This window comes from Branchiostoma belcheri, unplaced genomic scaffold (genome assembly GCF_001625305.1).
Source record: "Branchiostoma belcheri isolate BF01 breed outbred unplaced genomic scaffold, Haploidv18h27 scaffold14, whole genome shotgun sequence".
NCBI lineage: Eukaryota > Metazoa > Chordata > Leptocardii > Amphioxiformes > Branchiostomatidae > Branchiostoma > Branchiostoma belcheri.
Genome location: NW_017802824.1, coordinates 3,656,815 through 3,671,740, shown reverse-complemented (window position 1 = coordinate 3,671,740; position 14,926 = coordinate 3,656,815). Strand labels below are relative to the sequence as shown.

At 39.1% G+C, this 14,926-nt stretch overlaps 1 protein-coding gene across 1 annotated transcript in view; it reads right to left on the bottom strand.

Annotated features, from left to right (window-relative positions):
• LOC109464562 (hemicentin-2-like) overlaps window positions 1–11,898 on the bottom strand; it is a 23,229-nt gene extending 11,331 nt beyond the window's left edge. The window contains exons 1-9 of the mRNA XM_019761567.1: window positions 11,862–11,898; window positions 10,231–10,334; window positions 9,380–9,671; window positions 9,112–9,259; window positions 8,831–8,946; window positions 8,368–8,622; window positions 7,733–8,044; window positions 7,432–7,557; window positions 7,117–7,281 (exon numbers count right to left, since the gene is read on the bottom strand). Of these exons, the coding sequence (XP_019617126.1) occupies window positions 7,117–7,281; window positions 7,432–7,557; window positions 7,733–8,044; window positions 8,368–8,622; window positions 8,831–8,946; window positions 9,112–9,259; window positions 9,380–9,671; window positions 10,231–10,334; window positions 11,862–11,898 (1,555 nt within the window). The remainder of the gene's footprint in view (window positions 1–7,116; window positions 7,282–7,431; window positions 7,558–7,732; window positions 8,045–8,367; window positions 8,623–8,830; window positions 8,947–9,111; window positions 9,260–9,379; window positions 9,672–10,230; window positions 10,335–11,861) is intronic.
• Window positions 11,899–14,926: the final 3,028 nt, after the last annotated feature.

Below are 14,926 nucleotides of genomic sequence, written 5' to 3'. Positions count from 1 at the left end.
CCCCCCCCCGGTCCCCCCACTGTCAAAAAAGCCCGGTCTAGGTAGGGTTAATGACCTTATTCATTTTAATACTTTATAAATCTGTTTGCTTCTTAGATGTAATACTCGCATTGGTTCAACAGGTTCCACAGTTACAATGTGCTTGATTGATGATGCTTTTGGGCCATGGTTTCTGTAGTTTAAATCTGGTCCTCAGAGATTACATAACGAAATTTCTGCATACATAGAGTAACATGTGGTTTGATACGCTTTAATGCATACCCAAATGAGAGAGATTCCGAGAACTTTGTAAGACCCTGAAAAATTGAACATTTAAACAGACCAATACCTCCCCTCATTAGACAGCGATGCCAGTCTATATTTAGTAAGATAAAAATACGTCTCTAAGTTAAGATACCAACTCATATCCCTGTCCATATATCACGATGGTCAAATTTGGGCTCAAATATTCCAACCTTTTCATCGAACAGAATCATGTTCGATATGACGTCATTCGAATCGAATCATGTTCGATATGACGTCAATCGAACCGAACGTCCGTTCGATCCGGGGTCACCCACGGTCATGTACAGTAAACTCGCGGCTTCAAGCCCGTTTTTACACGGCTACCGCCTAACAGTAAAAAATCCACCTTTTCACAAATATAAACCAATTTCGGGACAGTATATCTATGACCTGTTTTATAGTGGATATGTAACATGTAACGAAGCTACTGCCGTCATCGTGTGCGACCTTGAAGATCGTAATTGTTGTTTACGGGGATATAAGTTACCCCCTGCACTTACTCACACGACCTGACATGCGTGCAAACAGGGTATTTAAACCGCAAGAAAAACAAATTCAATTTACCTCAAAAACATTTTAAATTGTAGGTAAGACAAAAATCTCGATCTGTGTCGGACGGATTTTTTAAAGATGGCGGCGTTCTGGAATTATCCGTCTTGGAAGTTGAAAAAGTGCATTTTTTGGCGACTTTTTCTACCTTAGCAACACTTTAACTTTGAAATAAAGAAAACTGTCCGACTCAAATCTTAATTTTGCTATACTGTTCTCTAAAATACAAAAATGTGGAATTTTCGGAGAGATTTGGGGTCGGTTTAAATCAGTTGTTTGGTTATTGACGTCGATTGTTCTAGAATAAGCATTCGACGCGTTGAGAGTGATTTCACGCACATTTAAGCATTGTAATAAAAACACTAACATTTGAGCTATATGCAGTGCTGATTTTATCACATTTGGACAAGAGAGTCCCCGTGAAACTGTTTATTATTGATGAAAAGAATGTTTACCGCTGAGACCGGCTCCACGAAAGCCGCGCGTGGAACCCCGGTAACCTGATACCCTCCATAGAATTGGAAACTTTACCCTAGAAATTGACCGCCGTGTATTTAGATCGGACGAATTAAGAGGTTTATCAGCTTGTAGCATTATGGCAAAACAGCTGATTCTTCTTACGATGCGTGTGCGTGTGTTTTTGCGTGTGTTTTTGTGTGAGTGGTCTGATAGAAATGTTTTAATCGTTTGTGATGATAAAAATGCCTGACTCAAACAATAATCCATTATGTACGTGCTGTTAATGAAAACTATATTTTAGTAATGTATAAAATACATTTAAATTTTGTAATTCTTAGTATAAGCTGTTCCGGTAAAACGTTGTGTTTCAACATCTTAACACCCAAAAGGAATACTGATGGCGTTATTGAGATTCCTTTTTTTATTACATTAATAGTGAGGTCAATTGCAGCCCTGCAATCCTCGTAGATGAGCTGATATATTGTTATAAGGTGCCAACTCAATGACGATGATCGTAGAGTGTTGCTGTATATCTTAAAACGGATCGGCCTGTAATACGGGTGATAACAGAGGTCCCGTAATAGCTCTTAGTAACATTCATGCTAAACCGGTCTCTTTCGTGCTCAGTGACCTGTTCCATGTTACCGTCACGCCAGTTTTCGTCCTAATTGTATCATGGCCAATGGCTAAGTTTGCATGTAAGACTGCACTTACTTTTATAATGTGGTACAAAAAGGTAGGTGAATTACTATTGCTGACATGTACGTTTTAGGACAGAAATTGTATCATTTGTGCGCCAGTTCTCCCACTATTGATTTGACCATAAGTTGTGTGTACTTATATTAATACTATGTCTGCTTAATATAAATGCAGCATACATTATTCTTGAGTTCAGAGTGTCTCCGGTATACAATAATGTGTGTATGGAAGAAATATTTTACATATTTTCGTGTGGCTGACATACCATGAAAATACATTTTTTAAAATAAACGAGTTAAGTTAATAATAATATGATAAAGAATAATGACTTTGATTGACACTTATTGCATGATATACTATCTTGATATTACCATTGCATACTTTAAAGAATGGTGGTAACACGGCCAACGTTATGTGTCTAGTGCACTATAACAATTGACTATTTACAATGATCATGTTATTATAAGATAATTATCTTTCATCGTACGAAATGCATGCTGAAATCAGCAAGAACGTTATTTCACGATAACGTTGAGGCCGATAAGGCTGCCCTCTACAGTCCCCGACCAGTTTTGGTATCATAATAATGCAATGCGCTTAAAAGCGATAGGGCAGCGTAATTAAAACACAGTAGGTCTTTAGAAATCAAAATACGTTTGGCTGAATTTTCATGGAGATATGTTACGAAGCAATTACCTAAACTAAGGGAATAGAGACTAGATTCCGACGGCACGTCACCCTCCCTCACCGATATCCTGAACAGACAGTATCATGCAGCAGTTGTCCTTAGCTGTAATGAAAATATTGATTAGCAGCACCTACCTTGATGAAGAAGGGTGAATAGTCCGGCTAGAGAAAACAGACAGACGTTCAAATAACTAAACATCTTGTCTATTTTTACGCTCAGCAGCTTGGTGGCAAAATGGAGCGTCGACGCCCAGATCGGTCTAGATGCTGCGACTGACAAAAACACTATAACACTATATTATATCATCCATAATGCATGGCCTAAGTCAGTTAGTAAAGATCCGGTGCACAACCTCCAGGGACAATGAGATCATGAACTTGCAGAAGGCTGCCTATGTATCTGAGAAAGCATTTGTTATTCTGACAATGGCAGGCAATTTATGTTGTTTAGATGCATGAAATCATCGATAACCTGTCACCTTATTACCAGAAAATAGCGATTGCTGACGGTTTCTCTTATGTGCCAAAAATATGAAAATAGTTTTCGCATGCGAAAGTGATTTTATGCCTACCTCCTAGGACCATAGCTAATGGACACAGTATCAACCAACAAATGGCGGGTTTGGCGGAAATACTAGGAATTTCATTGACACAAACATGAAACACAGGCAACAGTCATCTTGCAACACGCTCGAAGATCTCAAGAATACAATAAACCTGGTAATTCTTTCAACACAACTTTGAGAGAAAGTAATTGCGGAAATCCTGAGTCGATTACAACAACGGGAATTTTTCCTTAGAATCCAAACTCTGAACTAAGACCACCAAGGGAGCGTAGCGAGAAAGCTCGCCGGCAGGGGAGCAAAATTGCGACACGGACACCCCCGAGAGGCCCACTGATCAATGTAACATTGGAGTAATACAAGCCAAGATACACTTTCAGGATTGTGATCGGGATTTGCACAATTATTTGTTGGGCGCTGGAGAGTATACTAAAATATGAAAATGAAACAAGGCTGGAACAAAAAGCAACTAACAAAGGAATGTATGCGCCGAGGGGCATCTGAGCTATTTGTCTCATCATGGCAACAAAACCGTAACAGTAACCCTGACATGAAGAACAGGGGACAGCAAGCCGGGTAGTTTAAGTTTATATACAAACCACGGCGCAAAAAATTTATGACAAGTGTCGTTGGCTCAAAAGCCAGGCACTATGAATAAAATCAGGAAAAAGCCGGGATTCTCATAACGGGAATCCACAGCACTAAAAATTTATGACAAGTGCCATTGGTTTTGGAGGCTGCCCTCCAGAGCCAGGCACGGGTAACATAATAAAAAGCCGGGAAAACATAGTCCACAGCATAAAATTTATGACTGAGTCTCAGGCTCATGCCAGAGAACAATTCCCGGTAGAAAAATTGGGAATTCATAAAATGGCTTACGGAAGTTTTTTACGCATTTGCCCTAAGCACCACGGCAACCCGCCGAAAGTGTAATGGACACCACGATTGGATCCGCTACATAATTTTGACTGGGAATTAGTTATTTTTTTCTTTTTCAGGATGGCACCATGGCAGCCCGCCAAAGTGCCCACGAAAAAGTTTTGCGATGTAAAGATAAGTTCGGGGAAAATTTCCAGGAGGGTCTGTGACAAAAATTAGTATGTCAGGCATCTGCTCCCAGCACCACGGTATCCCACCGAAGGTGCAAGGGGAGATGTAGTCGATTTCGAAAGCAGAATCAAAAACAAATTTGGGTACCAACGTACACGCCTTTACACGGAAAAATCAATCCATGGGATGATTTCTAAAAGGATCTATCATATAGATAACAGAATTTCAGGCATCCCCCCCTGGCACCACGGTAACCCACCGAAGGTGCAAAGGGAGGTGCAGTCAGTTTGAAAACCAAAACAAGACAAATTTGGGAAGGGCAGTCTGTTAAATTATTCTTTAAATTGAATCCAAAGCCTTCAGGATGGCTCCTCGAATACTCTTGAAATATAAGAAATTTCCATAATCTGAGAAGTGTAAGCCGTCCTGTTGGAAAAGGGAGGGAAGGTAGCGGTCCAAAATGCGGTTGTGGCTCCACCATGTGAAGCCAGGGTTTTGACTTCTGGAAATCATGTCGATCATGCTGTACACACAGCGCTCACACCGGTCATTGTAAGGGATACCTGGCGGGTCAAAAACACGTTTCAAGGGTAGGCCAACTGTGGTCTGACGGGCCTCTGTTTTATTCTTCAAAGCTAAGGCCAGATCAGTTAGCTGGTATGCGACTTCCTCCGGTGACAGGGCTGTGTTGCACAAGTCGTTACAACCTAACTCTAGGTATACAATGTCAACCCGGGGTAGTTCATCCCACAAATAAGAACTGTAGTCAAAAGATCGTACAGTACACCCGGGAACAAAACGGAAGGTGAAACTACAGTTATCACACCAGAAACTCTGATCTATCTCCCTGCCAGAGGCTGTGACCGTGCGCCGTTGCAGGAACGAGTGCAGGCGGGCAACAAAGGAATGACCCAAGATAAGGATGTTTGTATTCTGGGGGGGAGGGGCCTCCGCCCTGACTGTCAAAGGAAACAAATAAAAAAAACACTCACCGCAAACGATTAGAAGAGTATTTCCGCCAAGACCCGCCGTACGGTAACTCACAAACGCACACGATGCAAAAGAAAACAAAGCTGGCAGCAATAGGACCGATAAAGGTCAGAAAAAAGGACGTGAGAAAAATGGGCGTGCGTCTTTTTTATTCAATCATTTTGGTAGATGACAGCAAAAGAAGGACAGGAATTGTTTTTATTAACAATTAAGTTGGGTTTTTTAATATTATATTGTTGCATTTACGGTTAGTTGTCGATATTTGAACATTACTGTCAGTGGGGGCACTTGCGATCGCATCTTGTACTGCAGCATGGCTAAAGCGGGTTATTGTAGTGATAACTCTTGTCAATTATTACTGATCTGTATCCAACCCATATATACACCTTTTATTGCTGTGGATCAAACTGAATTGAAACAAAAAAGGGACTTTTAGCGTCGACAAATAACGCTGAATTAGTGGTATGTTTTATGGAGTTGAAAGGTCTGCGATTTTTTGCGGTCCACCGATAACTGTATTAATTAGGATCTTAGACCAAGACATTAATTTTTTTTTACTATTCCAAACAGTACTATCCAATTGATCTTTTCTCAATACGCTAGAGCTTTAAACAACAACTTTCTGCATGGACTTTTTATTGTTACATAATATCAATTATAGAAACTGTTATCGTATTGAATAAAGAATAATGAAAATTTTTGTCAGGGGTCAAAAAGGTACACAGCGATCACTCAAGTTAGTTTTATTTCTTTTACATATAAATAACATACAATGATTGGCCTGAAGAACATCTCATTTGTGAAATCTACCAGTCCCGCACATATATCTGAATACGCTGTAAAATGAGTAATCAGCCAGTGAGCACATAAGTCACTCATTGCATGTTACGTCAGAAAAATCGTTAGCACATAGCTATCTCTAATATTTTCATCAAGTTAAACACTTGTACGTAATACTCCCACAAGATGTATTGATAAATATGCGTAAACGAGTATATCGTACATCGGTATAGTGTGTTCTTTTGATACAGATGACCGTTACATTTTACAAATGGCCATGCACATGTACACCAAAAGTCCCTTACATAATAAATCTACATCTAATTCCCTAACTATAATCTATAGCTAAAATTCAACAAAAACATCAATATCGATAACGACCGGCCTTTCGAATTGAGATATTCCTCTCCTAGCGTTAGGCTACCCTAATAGTTAAAAGTTTATACCAATTCTTTTACCTTCCAACATGTTAACACGTGTTAGTATCACACATTTACAGTACGCGTATAGGCAGGCGATGTTTTCTCATCATGGGCCCATGTCGCAGGAGTATCATCAATAGCGGTGACCTAGAAAATATATGTTTAAATACATTACAATGTCAAAGATAGCAAGTCTGCTAGTAATTATATTAATATATTCAGGATTACATTTGATATAACTCATTATTATCACATCACATCACCTGGTGAGTATCGCTAACATCGTAAAATGTCATTATTTCAAATAACATCTTTACAATCATCTACCCTAACTCCTTGTAAAAGGATTGCAGTGAAACCATGGTTTTTCGTGGCTCACTACCCAATGTTTGTATGAAAAAAAACTCCTACCTGTTAATTATAATGCGTAGTATCAATGAGAACATCAGCCACGTCTGTGCTACTGCTCTTCAGTGGAATAGGGTGGGAGGGACGTAGAGTGGACTAGTCCTGCATTGGTAAAGATATGTTTGAATTGAAAATATGTGATTGGAAAGAAAATAAATCTTCACAAATATACATAAGCACATTATCGTATAAAAAAAACGAAAACCTTAGATAATTTTATTTACCTGAGTAGGAAAGCCCAACCGACTCCCACTTCTTCTCCATCCGTGGCGGAGGACGTGGTTTGAGGGTACCGTACATCTCCTGTAGCTCCTGTAGGTCCTCCACACCGGAGTCAATGGTGCCAGTGTTGTACACGTACTTCGGTACAGGAGGCATCGGACGAAGGGCTGACAGGTCAAACGATTCTGACAAAGAGGGCATTTGTAAGATTACAACACACACTTGTTTGTCAACGTCGTAAGTATACACCCACACAACTTAGATTTCTATGATATTTTGCCATAGATCAAAATATAAAAGCTTGAACGCAATCATACCGTCAAGGTGAGACTTGCATATCCAACCCTTTTTCTTCGCGATGACTACTAGAATGACAGCGACGGTCACCACTAGAACCCCTCCAGCAGTAATAGAAGTTATAATGACAAGGTTCGGAGCAGACTCTGTGGAGCAAGCGAAAAAGAGTGAATATATATTGATGTCTTAAAAATACGCTCATGTTATTTTAACTTACTATATTTTTTATAAAGGTAATAAAGGGAATGAATCATTAAACTTCTAGTAACAGAAATGTGAGTATTGTTGGTGTAAAATATGATTATAACATATTTTCATGACCTTTGACCTCCAAGTGCATGTCTCGCTTGGCAGAACCAAACATGTTAGTTGTCTTGCAGATGTAGCTTCCACTGTCCTTCATAGCCACATTCTGTATAGTCAGTGACGACGTCATTTCCTGATTTCGTCTGGTCGTGACGATACGGAAATCAGCATCATCTAATTCTGTCTCCTGCCCATAGTTATTTCGCCATATCCAATTGATGCGTGGTGGCAATGGGTCGGCTTCTACTGTGCAACCTAGCCGAAGAGTTTCTCCAGTGTATGCAGATGGCATTGTCGTGTCTTCTTCGCCCTCCATGTAGGGTTTTCCTGTAACAAATAGAAAAATTAAAACTTTTACATTTTCAGACAATTTATTAGTAAGTCGATGAAGGTTAGACATCCAGGTAATACGATATGCCAAAAAACAGTTCCTCAAGCAAGGAGGTCATCCCCATTCAAAATCATATCCAGTTGCTCGAGTAACTGTTTTTTGGCATAATTTATTAGTAAGCTTGGAAGCTGGATTATCCGAGTTGTATTCCGTTGCGACTAGCTAGTACACTTGTTTTTTTTATAGCGATTCTGATTTGCTATAATGGCAAACTATGTCTATGTCAGCTTTTTGTGGAATGAAATAATAGGAAACCAACCTAAAACATCGACGAAAACATCCTTAGTCGTCTGAGGGAACCCATCGCTTATTCCTACGCATTGATACGTCCCCTCCACGTCGTAGCGCACCCGGTTGAACCGGAGTGGGTTTTTCCAGTGCAACTTTGTATTCTTCCGCCGCCACATTACTTTGGGTTTCGGATTTCCCTCGACAAGACAGTTAAGTGAGAAGTCATCATCATCTTGGAGTGCAGTAACCTTGTCGTCCATAGAGGGGTTGATCAAAGGTGGGTCTGTTTGGTGACAAATTTTGAAAATTGGTGAATTTGAAAAGGGTTAAATGTAAAACAGAGCAAGCGTGCTAAATGTTTGTACTGAATCCGGTCTTTGTAGCGTATATCAGACTGAAAGCTATGTGATTTTGTGCACCGCAATCGAACATGTGACATCATTAGGCATGTTCTTATAACGATCTTTTAATGAATAATATGACATACGTACACAGAACCTCTAGAGTCACAGTCCCTACAGCTACAGGTTGAACGCCGTTATCTGCCGTACATTGGTAAACCCCTGCGTCTTGGTGAGAAGTACTGGGAATCCGGAATATCTTCTGCCTAGGAAACAATATCAAGATGTAGCATTATTGGTCTTGTGTAACACTCAGCTTAATGTTTTCACTATGTTGCCTCATTACAGGTCAAAAGGTCAATGTATCTTTGATCACTAATATCTTTAGTTGCTTAAAACTAATATCTAGCGTGGTCACTACGTTTTATTACCCAATATTGTCATTAGGCAAAGCAGAATGACCGGGTCTTGTCCATCTGATGGTGGCAGGTGGATTACTCTCTACCAGGCAGGTCAGATCCGCTGTGACTCCCTCAACCACACGTACCGACGGAACGGGAACAGTGACACTTGGAGGATCTAAGAACGAAAAAAAGAAAGAAAGAGCTGTAATAAACAATTTAATGCTTAGTAATGTGTAGTCTTGTCGCTTTAATATAATAGCAAATCCATTCGTTTACAGCATAGACTTAAACTTACAGTACACCTGCAAAACAGTCCAGGAATCCTGAGCTGAAGTGATCTCCGGAAACGGTTGGCTCGCTCTGCAGGTCAGGTTCATACCGTTATCCCATTTGGTCAGACGCCGTAGGATAAGATCAAGCTCTACTCGACCTTCACTTTCTTTCTGGATCACATGTTGCCCCGTAACTGCCTCCGTTCCATTGTACCAGGTGAGTTGAGCCGGGGGATGGCCTCCTGAAGAGGTACAACTTAGCTCCATCTGCTTCCCTGCTTTACCTGGTATCTCTGCACCTCTGAGTGTAGGAGGCTGTGGGACAGGGACTAAAATACAAATTAATTACAGAATTCAACATCGAAGTTACATTTTCATTAAAAATACAGATTGTGATGAAATACCACCGAGAACTACACACTGTATTTAATCGCTTGTACAAACTGCACACTGTATCTTACCTACTACAGTCAACTTTGCTTCTTTAGATGCAAGACCGAAGATGCTACATGTGTAAGCTCCACCGTCCTCGAGGTGAGCATCCTGAATAAGTAAATGGAACTGTCCTTTCTTCTCGTCACCAACAACCTGAGGGGTTATATCAAACAAATCTCTGGAGCTGAGATTGTAACCTAAGGGAAGGCCAAAATATCTATCAATTCTTCGTTCTTTACTCATTTCAACCGTATATGAGGTGTTCATTAAAACAATAGATCTGACATGTTTTATGGTAGCTTGCACTCACCATTGTTGTGTTATTACATTATTACATTGTGAAGCATTTTAAAAGGAAAATAACCTGGTAACGTTGGTAGGTTGGGTTCACTCTTCTGCCGTATGCAATTGCTCCTCCGGGATACCTAAACCAACTTACAACATCATCTGCTGACAAGTCATTGAAGCTGCAGTGCAGTGTAGCTGTATGGCCCAGTAGCACAGCGGTGTGCAGTGGTACTGCATTATAGCTGACACCGTCAACTGTAATACAAACACCGAGATAAGTGTAAGTTTGCATGCTAAGAATTGCTTAACTACTGAAAGACTTATATAAACGTGGCAGTAGCCCACTTCAACAGTACAAAGTGTATAATAAAAACTTTTCTAAAGGAGTAATACATAGATTTATGGTAATGTCATAGACATGAAAAAGCGACAATCATAGTAGCCTTCTGGCTCGTGGAAGCAATACAAGACCGATTAGATAGCATATTACTATCGATAACCCCATTAGAGTTTTATGGCCACATAATCTTTGCCGTTTGCGTCCCAATTGTTGCAATCAGTCCGTGCGCACTGTGAAAGACTCGATCGTTTGCAGCAGCATCTGTATCTATCTAGCTCAAGGTTGAATCTGGCAATATTGCCGTCTCGGCATCTGGAGAGGCTTTGCCGCCGGCAGATGGCATGTCGCTTTCAATAAACATCACATATGCCGTCTACTGGTATTTGCGTCTGAAAAGGGGCATATAAAAACTATTATCTGTTTCTCTTCAAAGGAGCGAAATATTTGAATTATTTTTCGCATTCAAAATTTACATCTAGCCTGAAAAGCCTGCACATGAGATGTCTAAATTGAATTAGACTTTTTAACAACTAAACAACATTTCACTACTCCACTTAATGCAATTTAAAGCTGAATACTTTATAAATGCCTTTATCGGTTTGCTCCTTAGTCGTAGTACTCGCATTGTTTCAACAGGTGTCACTTTTACAATATGCGTGATTGATGGTGCTTTGGGGCCATCGTTTCTATAGTGTAAATCTCGTCCTCAGAGATTACATAACGAAATTCCTGCATACATAGAGTGACCTAAGGCTTGATATGGTTTAATGCATATCCGTAGATAGCTTCCGATGGAGTACTTAGTAAGACGCCAAAGAAATGTTATTTCGACCGCAACAGAATTGGCATTAAATTAAAAAAAACATCTTCCAATTATATACGACAGTTATGCAAGCCTACATTTTGGGAGATAAAACGTGTCTCTATGTTAAAAGACCAATCGAACTCTATGTCAATATAGTTAGATTAGGCGAATGAGGAGGTTTATCAGCGTGTAGTATTATCGAGAAAAACAGCTGCTTCTTGATAAGCCATGTGTGTGGTCTGATAGGAAAATATTTTCATCGTGTGTGATGTTTAACATTCCTGATCGTCACAAATAATACCTGAGCATGTACGTGCTTTATATTAAAAGTACATGTTAAAATTTAGATCATGTATAAGAAAACATTCACTGCTGGAAATATACGACAACTAACTTCGTGCTTCAACGTCTTAACACCTAAAAGGAATACTAATGGCGTTATTGAGACCAGTCCCATTTGATTATAGTAACGGTGAGGTCAATTGCAGACTGGCGGTCCTTGTAGATGAGCTGATATATTGTTATAAGGGGCCGACTCAATGATAATCGTACAGTGTTGCTGTATATCCTATAATGGATCGGCCAATAATATGGGTAATAACAGAGGTCCCGTAATAGCTCTTAGTAACATTCCCACTGAACGGGTTTCTTTCGTGCTCAGTGACCTGTTCCATGTTACCGTCACGTCAATATTCATCCTGAATGTGTCATTGCCAATGGCTAAGTTTACACGCAAGACTACATCGAGTTTAATAGGGTGGATAGTAAAGAGATAAGTGAAACATTATTGCTTATACCAAGAGATTTAGATACTATTTTAAGAGATTTATATAAATAACCTTGCCTGCCTACCTTGCCTGTAATAACAATAATCCACCTAATAACCATGTATCCATAACTTACATATATAGTTTTTTTAGGCTTTAGTGAATAGGTAATGTTAAATTTGAATAATGAGGGTGAGAAATTGTATCATTTTATTTAACCGTAAGCTGCGTGCACTGTTTTCACTTTTAAATATACTATGAACAGCAATGACTTTGGTTGACAGTCATTAACTGACAGCATATTTAATAAAGGAATAAATATATACACACACACACACACACATATATATATATATATATATATATATATATATATATATATATATATATATATATTAACATTGCCTATTTAGCAATACTGGTGACATAGCCAGTGCTATGTGACTAATGCACAATAATTAATGAGAATTTATCATTATTTTACCAACATGTTATCGTCATCTAGTGTTTCTAATTCTACGAGAGTATGCCATTGCGGCAACAAGAGCATCACCGTTGTGGTAAGGACGCCCTCTACAGTCACGGACCGGTTTTGCTATATGTAGTTATAACAGCCATGCATGGGGTTCGATCAGGGATAGGTCTTCAGAATTACAACACAACAGCAAGTCTTTAGAAATTAAACAACGTTATGCTGAATTCTGTATCAATGAGATCCATTTGTTGCCAAAATTATTTTTTTCTAAAGAATATAAAGACGATATGCTGACATGTTGCCCTCCCCCACTAATACCCTGTGAAGACAATGCTATACTGCAGTTCTATCTAGCTGTAATGAAAATATTGATTAGCAGCACCTACCTTGATGAACAAGGGTGAATAGTCCAGCTACGGAAAGCATAAAGACGTTCAGATAACTAAACATCTTGTCTAGTTTTACGTCCAGCAGCTTGGTGGCAAAATCGTGCTTCGACGCCCAGATCAGTCAAGATGCCGCGACTGACAAAAACACCATATGGGGAAAACTGAATCGACTCTGGGCGCATTAATATGGTATTCCGAAAAGCAAAAAGGCATGAATGCGTCTCGTCTGGCATTTCACAGTCTGATTCAGTGTGTATCAGTGCGCGCACACCCATAGACCCAGGCCCTAAATGAAAGCCTTCTACGGCCCTCGGGGAAAGCTGAACACATTAGTTTGGCTGGAGGAATCCAAGTAATGTGTTCCAATTACATTATGTCATCCATAATGCATGGCGTAAGCCAGTTAGTAATGATTTGGTGCACAACTTCCAGGGACAAGGAGATCATGAACTTGCAGAAGGCTTCATACATGTGTATCTGAGAAAACAATTGTTATTTTTACCGATATAGACAGGCAATTAATGTTGCTTAGATGCATGAAATCACCGATAACCTGTCACCTTATTTCATGAAAAAGAAACGATTGCTGAAGGTTTCTCTTATGTGCAAACAATGTGAAATGAGTTTTTGCTTGTAGATCATTCAGCAATTTTTGGTAGATGCAAGCAGTAGAAGGACTGTAATTGTTATGAGTAACAATTAAGTTGGCTTCTTTGAAATTAAATTGTTCATTTACGGTTAGTTGTCGATATTTGAACGTTACTGTCAGTGAGGCCACTTGCGATCACATCTTGTACTGCAGCATGGGTAAAGCGTGGTATTGTATAGTAGTAACTCCTGTCCTTTATTCATGACCTGTATCCATACAATATAAATATGTTATCACTGTAAGCTAAATTGAAAGGAAGAAGAATTTGTTGGCGTCGAGAAATAACGATGAATTAGTGATATGTTTTATCGAGTTGATTTGTCTGCGACGTCTTGCGTTTTAATGGTCTGCGACTTCATGCGGTCCACTGTTAACTGCATCAATTATGATCTTAGACGAAGAAATTTAACGTCTACTTTGGCAAACCGTACTTTCCGATTGATTTTTTTCGCAATACGCTATCTGCGATGAACTATTTTATTGATACATTGCATATATTATTAGTCATGGTAACTGTAATCGTGTTAAGTCATTAATAATGGCAATTGTACCAGGACTCAAGAAGGTACACAGTGATCAGTTACGTTAATTTTATTTCTGTTACATATAAATTACTTACATTTAATTACATGAAACACACATAGTTTAGGAAATCTGCCAGTACCCAGTATATGTCCGGACATGCAGTATAATGAGTAAATACCCAAAGAGCACATAGCTATAGGTCGCTCAATGTATTTTATGTCTAAGAACATCGGTATCACATAACTTTATTTTTATTATTATCTCTAAAATTTACATCAGGTTAAACACTCATCGTGTGTATTAATACGTTAGCGTATACGAGTAGATCGTAAATTGGTAAAGGGTGTTACAAATACAAACATTTCAGAAATGAGCGTGCACATGTACACCAACGTACAGGTCCCATCAATATTTGGTACACATCTAGCTCCCTAATCATAATCTATAGTTAGAATTCAATTCGATACGAGATATTACTCCTACCCTAAAAGTTTACACCACTTCTGTTACCTTTCCAACAAATGTTGGTGAACCCCCAAATTAATAGCACACGTATACAGGCACGCCAATTTCGCAAGAGTATAAACAACTGCGGCGACCTAGAAAATATATAGAAAATATATGGCATTACAATATCAAATATAGCAGGTATGCTGGCCACGGATAACATTTGATATAACTCATCATCATCATTATCACATCACCTGGTGATTATCACTAAAATGGTAAACTATCATTATTTCAAATAATCATCATAACCATCTTTATCCTTAGCTAACTACCGGTAAACCGATTATATTGTAAGCAAGGTTTGTCGAGTCAATTAACCAATGTTTGTAAAACTCCCACCTGTTAATTACTGTGTGCATTATTAATGTCAACATAGTGACATCCGTG